This window comes from Delphinapterus leucas, chromosome 3 (genome assembly GCF_059928025.1).
Source record: "Delphinapterus leucas isolate spDelLeu-1000000601 "Yukka" chromosome 3, BTC_Dleu_Yukka2, whole genome shotgun sequence".
Lineage (NCBI taxonomy): Eukaryota > Metazoa > Chordata > Mammalia > Artiodactyla > Monodontidae > Delphinapterus > Delphinapterus leucas.
In genome coordinates, this window is record NC_143131.1 from 114,510,476 (window position 1) to 114,527,327 (window position 16,852).

Sequence of the window (16,852 nt, forward strand, 5' to 3'; positions counted from 1 at the left end):
TTTTGGTTGCACAGTTTTACTAATATGACAGTTCTTATGGTTGTTCCCAAATATTCCAGATTTGTGATAGAATTGCACTTTCTCACCCACCTAAATTTGAGTGTGGCCATTTTGATGAGCTTTGACCAATGAAATGAGAATGGAATTGATGTGAGGTTAGATGCATAAGATACAATTATGCATCCCACTGCCTCTTCCCCTCTGCCACAAACTGATAACTTTCTAGATAGTAACTGTTCCATCATTCTTGGTCCCAGAATGAAGACAGGAGGGACCAGAGCTCCCAGCTGAATTATGAGAGAAACATAGCATGACTGAGAATTAAACCGTTATCGTGTTAAATCCTTGTGGTTTGCAGTTATTTGTTATGCAGCATAACCTAGACCTAGACTATTCTGATTCAAACCACCAGAATCACTATTTGTTCATAGCATGACAATGACATTCCCTACAAAAGGACTATACAGAGATGCTCTTTTTAAAAATTATTATTGGCATAATTCTGTGGTCCTTAGCTTGAAATGAAGTATATCACAATTGTCTGTCCAGCATTCTTTTAGATATGGCCATATCTGTCAAAATCTAATGTAGTTGAACAAATAATTCCGTATCTAGGATTATTATTCAGTAATATCTGCAGAAGTGCACTAAGACATGATTTTCATAGTAGTAAAAACTAAATTTCAGCGATAGGATAATAGTTAAAGGAATTGTGATTTTTCCATATAAGGGGAACTTCTCACTCATCCGCTACAAAATATGAGGGGGAGACCTCCTATTCCAACCACGATAAACAGGGACTAGATTTACCCTCTATGGAAGAAAAAAAGGTGGGGAGGAGACAAAATATTAGAAACAACAGCTTTCAAGACACAAGACATCAGAAGCCCTATGAGTGCCGCCATTTTACTGCATTGAGAGCTTCTAGACTGCTATACAGGAAGGGGGAACCCGGGCTGAGTTTAGTGGACTCTCTGAACTTAGGTATTTGTGATATGCCACTAAAGCAGTACTTAGGGGGATAGTTATAGCACTGAATGCCTATATTAGAATAGAAGGAAAGTTCAAAATTAATGAACTCCACTTCCACCTTGAGAAACTAGAAAAAGTATATCAAATTAAACTCAAAGTAAACAAAGGAAATAACTATCAGAATAGAAATCAATGAAATACAAAACAGAGAAAACAATTCAGAAAATCAATGAAACCGAAAGCTGGTTCTTGGAGAAAAACAATAAAATTGTTAATACTTTAGCCCGACTGAACCAGTAAAAAAAGAGTGTAGAGACAAATTACCAATATCAGGAATGAGAGAAGTGACATCATTACAGATACTACAGACATTAAAAGGATAATAAGAGAATATTATGAACAATATTATGCCAGTCAATTTAACAACTTAGATGAAACGGACAAATTTCTTAAAAAATGCAAACGTCCAAAGCTCACTCAAGAAGAAATAGATAACATGAGTAGCTCTATGTCTACTAAAGTAATTGAATTTGTAGATAAAAACCTTCCCACAAAATAAACACCAGGCCCAGATGGTTTCATTGGTAAGTTCTACCAAATATTTAAGAATAAATAATCCATTTTTATACAAACTCTTCTAGAATATTGAAGAGGAGGAAGTACTTCCCAATTTGTTCTATGAGGCCAGCATTACTTGTTATCAAAATCTGAGAAGAATACTATAAGCAAAGAAAATTACAAGTCAATATCCCCTATGAACCCAGCATTACTTGTTATCAAAATCTGAGAAGAATACTATAAGCAAAGAAAATTACAAGTCAATATCCCCTATGAACATAGATGCAGAAATTCTAAACAAAATTTTAGCAAATTGAATTAAACGATAGATTAAAAAGATAATAAATTATGACCAAGTCAAGTTTATCCTGGGAATGCAAGATTGGTTTAACATTTAAAAAGGAATAATGTAATTCACCATTTTAACAAACTAAAAAAGAAAACCGTAAGACCATCTCAATAGATATGTAAAAAGCATTTGACAAAATTGAATATCCCCTATTCATTAAAAAAACAAGAAGGAAGCTCTCAGCAAAGTAAGAATGGAAGGGAGCTTCCTCAACCCGATGAAGGGCATCTATCAAAAGGCTATAGGTAACAACATACTTACTGATTAAAGATTGAATGCTTTCCGCCTAAGCTCAAGAACAAGCCAAGGGTGTCTGCTCTCACCAGTAATCTTCAACACTGTACTGTAGGTAAAGAGCAGTCAGGCAAGGGAAAGAAATTAAAAGCATGTATTTTGGGAAGGAAGAAGTAAAACTGTCTTTATTCACAGACAACATGATTGTCTATGTAGAAAATCCAGTGGAATGTACTAGATTCCAATGGAAGCTTCTAGAACTAAAAAGTGATTTTTAGCAAGGTTGCAAGATATAAGATCAATGTACACAAATCAATTATATTTCTGTATATTGGCAACAAATAATTAGAAATTTAAAATATAAAAAGAAATACTATTTACAACAGCATTTTAAAAACTATAAAATACCTAGGGATATCTCTGGAAAAAAATGTGTGCTAGACCTGGATGAAAACTCAAGCATTGCTGGGAGAAATTGAAGAAGAGTTAAATAAGTGGAGTGATATATTGTGTTCATCGATTTGAAAACCCAATGTTTTTAAGTTATCAGTTCTCCCCAAATTGATTTCTAGATTCAAGGTTATCTCTGGCAAGATCCCAGCAAGATTTTCTGTAGATATTGACAATCTGAGTCTAAAATGCAAAGAATATAGAATAGCCAAGACAGTCTTGAAAGAGAACAAGTTGTAGGGCTAAAACTACCTGATTTTAATAATTATTATAAAGTTACAGAAATCAAGACTGTGTGATATTGGCATAAAGATGGGCAAATATATCAATTAAACAGAATAGAGGGTCTAAAAATAGACCCACACATACATGGATAACTAATTTTCCAAAAAGATGCAGAGGCAATTCAGTGGAGAAAAACAATAGTCTCTTCAAAAGCTAGTAATGAAATAACTGGATATACATATACAAAAAAAGTGAACTTTGATTCATATACAAAAGTTAACTCAAATGAATCATACATCTAGATGTAAAATCTAAAATTATAAACCATATAGGAGAAAATCTTTGTGAACTTGGCTTAGGCAAAGATTTCTTCGATTTGACATCATGATCCTTAGAAGGTCAAACTGATAAACTGAACCTCAACAAAATGAATATTTCTGCCCTTTTGAAGGAGTGTAGAAGGCAAGTCACAGACTGGAAAAAAATGGTTATAAGTCATATATGTGAGAGGGAATTTGTATGCAGAATATATGAAGAATTCTCCAAGCTCAATGAGAAAACAGACAACCCAATTAAAATTAGGCAAAAGACTTTAACAGACACATCACCAAGGAAGTTGTACAGATGGCAAGTAAGCACATGAAAAAATGCTCAACAGCATTTTTCACTAGGGAAATGCAAGTTAAAACTGCATTGTGATACCTCTAGACATCTATTAGATTAAAAAGTGTGGGTGAGAATGCAGAGGAAATGGAACTGTAATACGTTTCTGGTGGGAATATAAAACAGCCTCATTGGAAAAGACATTGGCAGTCTTTTTTAGAAGCTAAACATACATGTATTATATAATGCAGCTCTTCCATACTAGGTGTTCACCCAAGAGAAATGAAAGCATATGTCCATACAAAGATGTGTAATGTTCATACTAGCATTATTTATAATAACCAAAAACCAAAAACAACCCAAATATCCATCATCAGGTGAATGTATAAACAAACTGTGTTATATCCATAAAACGGAATACTACATAGCAATAAAAAGGAAAGAACTATGTATGATACATGCAACAACATGGATGAATCTCAAAACAATTATGCTGAGTGCAAATAACCAGACAAAAAAGAGTACACACTCTGATTCAATTTACAAAAAATTCTAGAAAATGCGAACTAATCTATAGTGTCAGAAAGCAGATGGGGGAGGGGTTGAAGGAGGGATTACAGAAGGGCATAAGGAAACTTTCGGGAGAAATTCGTATGTTCATTACCTTCACTGCAGCAATGGTTTCAAGGTGTCCAAACTTATCAAATTGTACATTTTAAGCATGTGCAGTTTATCTTGTCAGTTATACCTCAATAAAGATGTTTGTAAAAACAAAAAAGAAGTATGAGGGGGATCTATATGTGTTGATAGAGAACTATGTCCATGGTGTAGTAAGCAAAAGAAGTGCCAGAACATTATATACAATTTGATCTCAGATTTTTTTCAAACTAACAAATGAGAATAATAAAATCCTTGCCTCTCACTGGATACTTTTGGGTGTGTACCGAAGGTCTAGTAATTTACACAATGAACAGTGGTTATCCCCAGGGAATGAGATGTGGAGCAGGACAAGGAAGTGATATATACATATTTAACACTGAGCTGTTAACACTTTTGATATTTTAAGTTTCCATTATTTGTATACTAATAAAGGGTGCACTTTCCAGGGAGGTTTAAGTTCTAGAAACTGGAATTACAAATTCACTCCCATTCGGAGAGGCTGGTAGTCAGTTTCACGGCGCAGGTGGCCACAGCGATTTCGATGAAGGCGGCGGGCAGAAACTTCCCACTAACCAACTAAGAAGGTGCCCCGCGGACTCCTGCGCAGGTGTGAGCTGGCGCGCACCGGCCTCCCGCGAAAAGTGGAGCTGCGCGCATGCGTGAACGCCCGGGGGGGGGGCGGGCCTGGGAGACGCCTGCGGACTCAGGGGTCTTCGCCAGGGGCCCAGCGCAGTCCGCTCCAGTGTAGTGGCTTCGAGCTGGGACAGAGTGGGCTGGTCCCGCTGCCGCAGCCCGGCTCACGAACACCGGGGCGCGCGCGGAAACACACGCGGTTCTGTGTTGCAAGGTAGCCTTTCCTTCTGGTGGGGGCGCGGAGGTGTGCGGGGATTGCGCCTCTGCTGGCTTTGGGAAAAGCCGCGGGCCGGAACGCGCGTCCTGACTCGGGCGGGTTGTGGTTTGGGGACCGGGAGACGCCCCGCCCAGCGCACTTTCTCCGGGAACGAGGAGGTGTGACCTGGCCTCCGCAGCCGGGGCGCTGCCCATCGGGGGCCGTCGGAGGCGGGGAGAGGGAGGGGGGGCCCCTGGCTAACGACCCCACCCGGCCCCAGGCCAGGCCGCCTTGCCAGCCTCCATCCCCGCATTTGACTTGCCTTGAGGTCGGGTCTTCCGTCTTATTTTTACAGCCACAGGTGGTTGGTTTTTTCCCGTGGTGGTTTTTCTGCAGGGCACAGCTCGGGACCCAGGTTTCCCGAATTCAGTCATTTTGTTCATCTTTGGAGGGTAAGCTCTGAAAGGATTGCATTCGTCTTAACCTCTCTCTCTCTCTCTCTCAAACGCGCATTACATGTTTCCAGTCCATGTAGTTGATGAGAATGCTAAGTGATTGATACACGCGGTTGCTTTTGCACGACTACTTGAAGGGTTTTCCTTTTACAGGAGGATCGTGTTAAGAGTTTAAATTTACAAAGGCTTGTCTGGGAGAAAAGTAGACTCAAGCCTTTCCTGTGAGTTGGAAGAATCTATTCTTTTAGGTATACTGGTTTTGTTGTTAGCACCTGTGCCCAGAAAGTTTCCCCAAAGTTGAAAAATTATGATTATTTCCTCAGAAAAATGTTGCAAAATGCCTTCCTGAACTCTTTGTATTAATTGTTGGATCCCTTGGTGTACCCAGCCCTAAGATAGGGCTTTCCCCACGTCAGAAGGCTTCCCCGTAGAGGGCCTGGCTTCCTGTGCTCGCTCCTTTTTCTCTTCCAGAGTTGGGAGGAGAGGTGGGGAGGGTTAAGAGAGGGGAACAGCTGGGCCCCCCTTTCAAGGATTTTTAACAGATAACTCAGTTCAAGTTCTGTTTAACCCTCTCCTTGCATCTCAAAAGGTGTTTTGAATCCACATGTATTTTGAAAACTTCAGTTTTCATATGAGTCATTTAAAAGCAAACATACCTATTTTAAAATTAAAAGTTTTCCTGAAAAATAAATATATCTTGATACAACAGAGACTATTTAGAGTGTATAGAAAATTGCTAAATCAATGAAAAAATATAACACCAAAAAGTTGGCAGTTACTGCTTTAGGAAAGATCTGTTTGACATAAATACTAATTTTTCTCCTGTTGAAACCTTGATGATATTGTAATTTGACTTTCATATTTTAAGAAATTGTAGGTTTTAGATTTAGAAGGGAACTTAGGGGTCATGTGGGATGCAAAAAGCATAAATATTTTTGAAAACATCCCTAAAAAATTGTTTTGTCCTCTGCTTGGGATATGTTTAGTGGGAGGATTCTGCCCCTCAACACAATTCGCTTCTATTAGAATGCTGGGTGTTTCAAAGCTATATTTTGGAATAAATCTTCTGCTCTCCTGCCAGGCCACGCCTCCCTGGTCATTGCACTGGTGACTGGGATTTCAGACCCCTTAGCAGGGGCCATGTGCCTGTGGTGGCAGCAGCCTGATTTCTCAGTGTACCACCTTAGAAAAGTAGCTTAAATAAAGAACATTTGCTCATTATTTCTGTTCGTCTTCATCTTGCTGCTTCCAACGAATTTGTCTAACCTTTTAGATAGTTTTGAATTTTTATTCTTTATCCGTAGTATTTACACAATATTTCTACTGTTGCGACTATTAAAAACTTGAAACTTTTAAAAGTGCCTTTTGTTTATTCATTTCACCAATCTAGAAGAATCTGGTGATGGTGCAAAAGATATGACTTTGGATGTTGAGTTTTTCGTCTTACCTGTCTTTGATTATCTTTCCCTCAAGAATACTGTGGGAGATTTCTTAGATTCTTTTAGAGGCTCCGATTCACAGGGTCACCTTATCTACCAAATTAATTAACGTATCAAAGAAAGGAAATTGGGTTACGTGGATAGTGAAGCCACCAAGTGGGCTTTGAGTCATCATTGCATTCTTTCCCAAGTGCTTACAAACCTGCTTTATACTCTAGAATTGTGATCAGTGTCAGGCTTGCTCATCTCTCCCTTTTCCAAATTGTGGCTTACCACCCAGTGGGATTCTGAATTCTGGGTTTGTCTTCCACCAGCCCTCACAATTTCAGATAGTGACTCTAAAACAGCAGTCAAATTCCTTCAGCCACCAGGGAAGTAATTCATCTGATCTTAACGACTCCAGTGAACTGATCTGAGTTAGGTACTTTGGTACCACCTTATGGGTCTTAGGTAGTGATTCCCTATTTATATACCTTTACCAGATCTCCTCAGTGTTCTCTAGCATAAAGAATGGGCTGCACACACAGAATTAGCCGTATTGATAAGTCAGTAGAAAATTTTCTGCAGTAAATAAAATTGTGTGTCGTCTGATGAGGGAAATATGTCACTTGACTTTTCTTTCTCTTATTTGTGGTGTTCCTCTGAAAGTGTACCTGGTGGCTCCTTTCTGCCTACTTCTGGAGTGGAATGTAAAGGAGAGAGAGATGGCCTTGCCATTATCTAGATGGAAAATAGTGTTTTGGATGATAGTAGAACAACGCTTGGCAGTGGGGAAATCAAATTGTGGATATTGACCTCTAATTCATTCTCCCTGTCTGTCCTCCAAAGTTCTATTTTAAGAGTAGGCTTCAGAGAGAAGTTGAGAGCTGGCAGGTGGTAGGCATTAGAGATTTAAGAGAAGTTTTTAGTGGATTGATAGGTTGCCTCCTCCAGCTCCTGTGTGTAACTGAGTTAGGCTTACAAAAATTAGCACAATGCATTTATTTATTTTTACTTATGATACTTATTCATGATGTCCAGGCAGTGAGTTTTATCCTGGTGTAGACCTGTTATTATTTTCTCCCATGTCCATAGACTGCTCCTCATTCTGATAAGTCACTGTGCCTAAAATTGATCAAACCTCAAAGAGAGTATGAATCAATCGATTATGAACGAATCAATTATATGTCTCAATATAAGTGAAAAAATAAAAACCACAGAAGCTTATGTTAACAGCAGACTAGTCAAACAAACTACATTCATATGGGAATGATAAAAAATCAAAGTTCTGTCTGCTTAATTATTTTAACTGTAGTGGCGTTAGGTGCTGCTAAAAACTGGAACTGAAAGATGTACACAGCCTATGAACAAATAAATGTAATCATGGGCTACCTTAAATGTTTTGTAATACCTCTCCATATGTGCTTGTTAAAATGTGGATTTTCAGAGCCCTCCTTTGACTGTTTGATCCACACACAGCCTTTTATTTGAGCAGAACTTCACATGTAATTCCTGGCAAGTGTTGCAGTATTTCCATTTATCAGGCTAATGTGTTTTTTTGTTTTGTTTTGTTTTTAATGGACAGGTTTTCTTCTGAGTAGAAAATAGTTTGGGAATCAGTAATTTCCTGACAAAAACTTTCAGCATATACAATGATATATAAATATCCTAAGCTTAAAAATTACTGGGATTTTAGTTACATATATTCTGATAAATGTGTTTTTGTGGTGTTTTGTCAAGCTAGGAAGTGAAGTCAAATGGATGTTGGTGAGCACCCCATAGCAGCAGTTACTTCATTTCGCTTGTTCAGAGGGGACTCTAACTTGGAAGCCTTCTTTAGGTAAGACAGTTGGTAGTTTGAAAAGGAAATAGCAGTTTTGAAAAGTGATTGTATATGCTTAGGCTGGAATTTCAAGCTAATAAAGATCAACTTGTCTTGAGTTCTAATATTTTCCTGATGCTCATTGCTATAAAATTATTATATATAAAATTTATGATTTGTGGGTGGGTTTTATATTCTGAAAATTAATGTACATGAGGAAAAAGAAAACTAAGGTGTTATTTTTAATAGAATTATTGGTACCTAATATCCTTAAGTTATTTATGGTGATTCTGTCACTGAATTGGCAATTTAATGATTGTAATAAATAAACAGGTTTAACGTTTAATCCATGTTAATGCAGATTTAATGTATAGCACAATCCCTTTATTTAGAACTGCAAGGCAGTTTTCTAACTGGACATTTGGATGAAGTCTTTGTTTTATTTTTGGCTTCACTGCTTTTTTAATGACAGATTATGTTACGGATAACTCTTTTGTAATTCCTTAGTAAAATTTTAACTCTCTATTCTGTAGGCTACCAAATAAATCAGTTACAAGCCAAATGTCAATAAATGTGCTCCACACCAGAGTTGAGAATCTAGTGTCCATTCCTTTACCTTCCCTGGGCCATCGTATTTCATTTTAGGGAATTAGCCCTTTAAAATAGTATATGCTTTGAATTATTGATGTCAGCAGTTTCATGTATTCTACATTGTATTGCTCAGTTATGCACATAACTGGGTTTAGTCAGATTAAAGTGTGTAGTAGCTCTTTTGCCTGATGATTGAGATTCATGTTTTTTCCTTTTTTTCTCCAAACCCTAAAGATGACCTTTCATTTTGTTCAGTGACTTTATAGGTCATGCCTGTTTCTGGGATCCAACTCTATGTTGTGGTTAAGAAATGTTTCACATCAGACAGAGTGACTCACAGACAGGGATATTTACATATTAAATAGATATTTCATTAGAGTTGAAGGTCGGTTTCAATTATGACACCAAGTCTTCCACATATACATTCCTAACATTCAGGGGTAAAGAGAGGGTTAAATAGTCAACATAAGTTCAGAACTACTCTTATCATTATTTTACCTTTTAAATTATTGTACACTTAAAATACTTTAGATTCTTATGTAAAATCTTTGTATAGGATTATATACTTGGGTATATCTAGACCTGAAATTTGTTGCAACTTAGTTGTGTCTCAAGCTGACTAATACCTGGAGAGTCATCATTTCTTTTCGTTGGGAAAGAATGCTCATTCCTTTGCTATTTTACATTGGCTGGTAAGGAGCCAGTATGCTGGTCACACGGCTTCTGTCCCTGCTATATCCCACTTCTCTACAGCTCATGTGTCCTGGGTGTCATCTGAACATTGTCACAGGTCATTTGACTTTTTGTTAGAATTGTGCTCCAACTTAAGTAACGTCATGAAATCTATTCAGGAAGATTCACTGGGCAATTTAATATAACAACAATGACTGTAGCATATACTGAGCACTTATTGTGTCCAGGCATTTAAGATACTTTAATCCTCTCAATAACCTTATGAGATTGGTACTGCAGTTCTCCCTGCTTTTCAGATGAGGAAGCTGAGGCTTGTTAATTTGCTCAGACAAGATCCCATGGTCAGTAAATGGCAGAGCTGGGACTTACCCAGATCTATGCCTTTAATTATGTTTTACGGGCTCCCAGGCCCCCTGGGAGTTCTTAGCATAATTGCAGTGTGATAGTGAGAATACAGTCATTGAGGAGGAATAAACCTGGCACTCACACTGCTTCCTTGGACCTTTCCTCCTGGAAGCCTCCCCAACCACTCGCTCCCACATACAAACTCAAATACATGCCCTTCCCTTAATCTTCCATTGCAACTTGTCCCAACTTCAGTGATGGCGTGTATCACCGTATTTTGCCATTTCATCATAGCTCTTTGAGAGCAGGTCCCCTCCTATTTATCTCTGTATCCCTAGCACATAGTAGTACCTATCAACGCATGAAAGTGGAAGGTCCTTGTCAAAATTGTCTTAAACTGTTTCTCATTTTCTAATGTTGTTATTCCATACAATTAAAGCAAAATATATGATGGAAATGTGGGGAAAATGGTCACTTAACATTGTTTAATGTTTACAGAATGAAGAGGAACAATTTATCTGTTGGGAATAAAGTCCAGTCTTCACCAGCAGTGAAACAGCCTAAACTTGGGTTCTACTCTTCTCTCAACCAGACTCATACATACACTGTCCTTCTAGACTGGGGGAGTTTGCCTCACTATGTAGTGTTACGCATTTTTCAGTATCTTCCTTTAATGGATCGGGCCCGGGCATCTTCTGTATGTAGGAGATGGAATGAAGTTTTTCATATTCCTGACCTTTGGAGAAAGTTTGAGTTTGAACTGAACAAGTCAGCTACTTCATATTTTAACTCCACTCATCCTGCTCTCATTCAGCAGATCATTAAAAAGCATGCTGCCCATCTCCAGTATGTCAGCTTTAAGGTAAGAAAAATAAACATTAAATAAAAACAATGACTTGGGTTTTCTTGACATTTGTGTATAACTAGATCATTATATTGAAGCAGTCAATGAATTTTGCAGAATTTTAATCCCAAACTATTTCCTGTTTCTCTGTAGTTACTTGCATAGATTTAGGTGTAGCACTTGAGCTATAATTGAATAATTTAAACTTCAGTTTCCTTCATGTAGATGCCATTATTAAAATTCAGGTAATTGTATTTGAAAGTATAAATACAATTTGAAAGTGTAAATAAGATTTGAAAGTTTAAAGTGCTTAGAAAATTCATTTGTCATCATTTCTGTTTTTCATTTTTTATCTGAGATAGCGTGTATAGAGAAAAAATTCTAATTTATAGCTTGAAGGGATAAGTACGGTTTTGCAATTGAATTCTATTAAATAATTATATTGCCGATAACTTTCTGATAAGTTATATTCAGGAAATTAAGATTTTAAATTGTCTTTGTAGGTTGATAGTAGTACTGAATCAGCAGAAGCTGCCTGTGACATACTTTCTCAGCTGGTAAATTGTTCTATACAGACTTTGGGCTTGATTTCAACGGCCAAGCCAAGCTTTATGAATGTGTCAAAGGTAAAGATGCTAGACATTTTTGGGAGATCTACTAAAATTCTCAAATATTGTCGAACTAGTCACAAATAATTCTATTCCTAAAAACAGACCATAACCCTTCTTGCATTCAAATAATTATTTAAAGCCGTTTTCTGTTGACTAGCACTTATTTTTGATGAAATAGCTGATGCGTGGTTTCATTCTTTAGGTATATTCTGTAATTTTAGTAATTGTTTCACAGTAGATGTCATTAATATAAAAGTTAGATGTTATACTTAGAATTTTCAAGTGCCAGTTTACTTAGTTACTTTGAATGTAGAGTGTGTAGGGCCAATAGTGGGTGTCTTTCCTGTAACTCTATAGTCTCTCCATTGGAGGTGGAACAATATCATGTGTAACTAAGTGTCCTATACTGATGAGGTTGATGACTGCATCCTTACAGTAGAAATTCTAAAACAGCAGTGGCTTCAAAGCATGACTGAGGTTTATTTCTCTTACACTAAAGAAACCCATAGGTGCCACAGTCCATAGCTGGTATGAAGTTGTTTGGAACCCACGCCCCTTCTAGGCGCTCCATTCTCTCCGAGGTGTTTTCTTCATTTTCATTGCCCAAGATGGCTTTCTCAGTTCCAGCCGTCACGTCCTTGTTCTAGGCAGCTGGAGGGAAGAAATGGGGGGAGAAGGGTGTGCCCTCTCCTTTTTCAAGCTGTAAGTACCACAGGACTAGCCATAAGTACCTCATGGTGCTTCTGTCTGTCAGCCAGCCTAGCTCTGTGGCCACACCACATTTCTGGGAGGCTAGGACCGTCTTTTAGCTGGGTGGCAATGTGCCCAGCTAAAAATTGGAACCAGATTACCAAAAAAGAAAGGATGGATGATTCCTAGGAAGCAACCAGCAGTCTTTGCCACAGAAACTGATGACTGTCCTCTCTTCATTCAGTCTTCAACTTGAAGGCCATTTCCTCAGGGAGGCCCTCCTTGACCACTTTTGCTAAAACAACACCCCCTCCTCTAGTTACTCACTAATGTATTACAGTATTTTATTTTCTTTATATCCTTCATCAGGGCTTGAAATCACCTTGTTTATTTAACATGTTTACTCTCTTCTCCTCAGAAAACATCAACCAACTCCTTGAAGGCAGGGATTCTATTTTGCTTATTTACCATTATAAACCCAGAATTAGAATAGTGCCTGATATGTAATAAGCACTAAACTATGGTTGTCAGTAAAACTGGCAAATGGAAACCTTCCTATGGAAGAGGACAGAGGAATAGTAGCATCTCCTTTCTCCCTAACTGGGTCATGGCTCTCTTCTAGCAAGCATTTCTGCTAGCCTGAAAAGAATGGGTCTTTTGGGGATTCAAGTAATTTAAGTAACCAGGTGAAAACTTACTACTTCTAAATAGTTATTTCCTTGTTTATGAGCTAGGGAATCAGATCAACCTGAAATTCTTAGATTCTGGGTTGTCTCTCACGTTGCACATCAGCTTCCAGGGCTAGCTTCTGGGTTAGCTGATGCAGTCTCCAGAGTGGAGGACCAGCGATTAGCAGGCTTCATTTCAAGCTCTGCCTCCACAGCAAAATGAGCTCTGTGGCTTCTGGCAAAGTTGTGGATCTCTCTGAGCCTCAGTTTTTTCATTTGTAAACTGAGGGAAAGTAATGTAAAGATACAGCATTTTGCTAGGCATAAGAAGTACTAAACTAATATATTGTTAGTGTGATGAAATATGTACTCTAATGCTTAAATGTGTCCTTCAGTACTAAAAGAGTTGGGTGAGAGTTGATTAAAAGGAAAATAAACCTTATATTTCTTAGGGAAAATGAGTGATCTGTTTCTATTCCTCTAATAATTTTTGGCACCATGAAATTTAGTAAAGAGGTTTAGCTGTCCACCATTTAAACATTTGTGTAAATCAGTTTACAATTAGTATAAACCAATGTTTTGTTATAAATGAATTAAGATGTATAACCACTTTGGTCATTCTGATAGGGACAATAGAGCCTTTGATAGAATCCAAGTTGATTTTGAAAAAGGAAAAATGATCATGCATGGATTTTGTTTCCATACTTTCTATCTGTGTCAAAAAATACTGGATCTGAAAACTTGTGAAATTCCATCCATTTTGAAGTCAAGCTGTAAATAAGCTTTAGTTTGTCAATCTTCAAAACAGAGAAAGTTTTCAAACTGTATCTTTGTTTAGGTAATTTGCTAGAAAAAAATTTGGAAGAATATGACATCATTTATTCATTTATTCATCAACAATAAATATTGACCTTTTACTGTGTGCCAGATACTATTTCAGGTGCTGGACATACAGGAGTGAATAAAACAGATAAGACTTCTATTTCTTTTAGGCTAAGGGGTTGAATAGGTCCTGAAAGCACAATTTTAGGTTTTGTGGGTGATATAGTTCTGCTCACCTCTAGCACTGTAGTGTGAAAGCAGACGTAGCATTACATAAATGAGGCAGCATGGCTGTATTACGGTCAGACTTTAATTATGGACACTGAAGGAGCTTCATATAATTTTCACATATCACAAAATATTACTCCTTAAAAATTTTCTTTCAACCATTTGAAAATGTAAAAACCACGCTTAACTCTGTGGACTGGATTTGGCTGGTGGACCATAACTTGCCAACCTCTATTCTAGGAAATAAATATGATTATATCCTTTTAATATTGAAAAACAAATCCTTAAGATTGAAAATAATTGGAAGATGTGTTTATGAAATCTTTGAAATTTCTTCCTTCCTCACCATTCCATTTATTAATGGTAAAAGTATAAAACTGTACTTTGTTATAGAAATGTCTTCTACTGGCTAATGGCACTGTAAAAAATAGTAGTATGTTGATTGCTTTTATTATGTTAGTGTAAGCATGTTGATATAAGTAGTTTTAATGAGTTACTTAATTGAAGCAGCAGATGTTTAAATGTCTTTGTAATTTTTTTCTTATTGCCATGCTAGTCTCATTTTGTGTCAGCACTTACAGTTGTTTTTGTCAACTCAAAATCATTATCATCAATCAAAATTGAAGACACACCAGTGGATGATCCTTCTTTGAAGATTCTTGTGGCCAATAATAGTGATACTCTAAGACGCCTCAAAATGAGTAGCTGTCCTCATGTTTCATCTGATGGTAGGTTATATTTTTTACGCTTGCATGATGTTTTTTTATTATAGTAGTAGTAATAATGCAATTTCCTATTGAAAACTACATGCTTATGAGACATAATTCATTAATCTTTGTTCAAAAGACCTCTTAATGTATAAGCTACGTATAGTTTAAATTGCTTCTCCTAGGAGTATCTTAGTTATGGATATTTATTACAAGTATAATTATATATATCTTGGCATCCATCTCCTCAGAAATCATTACGTCTATTTTAGCAAATAATGAATAATATCAAATTTAAATTCACAAAATGTTATATTAGTAGTATCCGTATTCTTTGTGTTTAAGGATTTTTCCCCATTTCCTGCAGGAATCCTTTGTGTAGCTGACCATTGTCAAGGTCTTAGAGAACTGGCATTAAATTATTACATGCTAAGTGATGAACTTCTCCTGGCACTTTCAAGTGAGACCCATGTTAACCTTGAGCATCTTCGAATAGATGTTGTGAGTGAAAATCCTGGACAAATCAAATTTCTTTCTGTTAAAAAACAAAGTTGGGATGTACTCATTAAACACTCCCCTGGAGTTAATGTTGTTATGTACTTCTTTTTATATGAAGAGGAATTGGAGACGTTCTTCAAAGAAGAAACCCCTGTTACTCACCTTTATTTTGGTCGTTCCATAAGCAAAGCAGTTCTAGGACGGATAGGTCTTAACTGTCCACGACTAATAGAGTTAGTAGTATGTGCTAATGGTCTTCAGGCTCTTGATAATGAACTTATTTGTATTGCTGAACACTGTAAAAACTTAACAGCCTTGGGCCTCAGTGAATGTGAAGTTAGCTGCAGTGCATTCATTGAGTTTGTAAGACTATGTGGGAGAAGGCTAACCCAGCTCTCTATCATGGAGGAAGTTTTGATCCCTAATGATGATTATAGCCTAGATGAAATTCATGCTGAAGTCTCCAAATACCTGGGAAGAGTATGGTTCCCTGATGTCATGCCTCTCTGGTAATTGATTACCAAAGGTTCTTAACCTTTTTTTGGTAATCTATAAGATTAGCTTCTTTCTGTCTCTGCAAATGTAAATTTTAAGATGCATTGCTGAAATGTCTTAGGCAAAATATTTTATTGTTTGCAAACTGTCTTAATGGATTACAGCAGAAACATTTGAGAAAATAAGAGAAATTTGAAAAGACAGAAACTGTATATAGGGCACAGACACTGTATTGTGTATTAGATAGTTGATAGAAACAGTTGGTTTCTAGATAAGTTCCTCAGCCTTCCTTGAAGGTGTATTTTGGCTTGCTAAATAAATTTATAATATTGAGCTTTGGATCCCTTAAATTATGTCATTTACAACTTTATATTGTTAACCATTTTTGTTTCATCTTGGTATTGATATATTTTACAAAATATTCAGTACTAAAAACTAAGAGTACAATCAAAATATAGATACAGAGGCTGGCTTAATTGTACTCCATTTTTAGCACTATATAAAATCATATTATGATTCAATAAATAACTTCTAATTTTCAGTGCACTTTGAATTCTACTTTATTATATTACTTGGGAGAAAATGGGCATTAGATTAAAATTAAATAATGCTAATTCATTTTCTAAAGATACTGTGATTGCTAATTGATTAAATACACTACTGAGATAAAAAGGTGAATTTTTCAGAGTGTGCTTGGGAGGGAATCAGCATTTACTGAATATATTTACTGTGTATCTGAAACTATGCCAGATCCTTTGCAGAAGTGATCTTAGAATTTAATTAGTAACACAGCTAAAACTCTTTAACGGCTGTGTATTTGTTGCCTTTAAGGTGAACATATATCCTTAAAATGACCCACAAGACCCTACAAGGTCTGGCTTCTCCCTGCTTCTTTGACCTTGTTTTCTCCTACCAAGTGCCCTTTGCCCTTCTGCTCCCATTCTCTTTCAGTTCCTTAAGACTGCCGTGAACCCTCTAGTCAGAGTGCATTTGTGCATATTCTTTCTACTTCAGTTACTCTCTTTGCTCCATCTTTCCTTTAGATGTCATTTCCTCAGGGAAGCCTCCGTGAGTCTCAGTGCTCT

General features: G+C 37.0%; 1 protein-coding gene across 1 annotated transcript; it reads left to right on the forward strand.

The window, feature by feature from the left end:
• The first annotated feature begins 10,702 nt into the window (after nt 1-10,702).
• On the forward strand, nt 10,703-16,303 carry LOC111182472 (F-box/LRR-repeat protein 21). Its single transcript, XM_022588859.3, has 4 exons — nt 10,703-11,066; nt 11,552-11,674; nt 14,624-14,795; nt 15,142-16,303. The coding sequence occupies exons 1-4, from the start codon at nt 10,704-10,706 to the stop codon at nt 15,783-15,785; spliced, it is 1,302 nt and encodes a 433-aa protein (XP_022444567.2). The 5' UTR covers nt 10,703; the 3' UTR covers nt 15,786-16,303.
• Nucleotides 16,304-16,852: the final 549 nt, after the last annotated feature.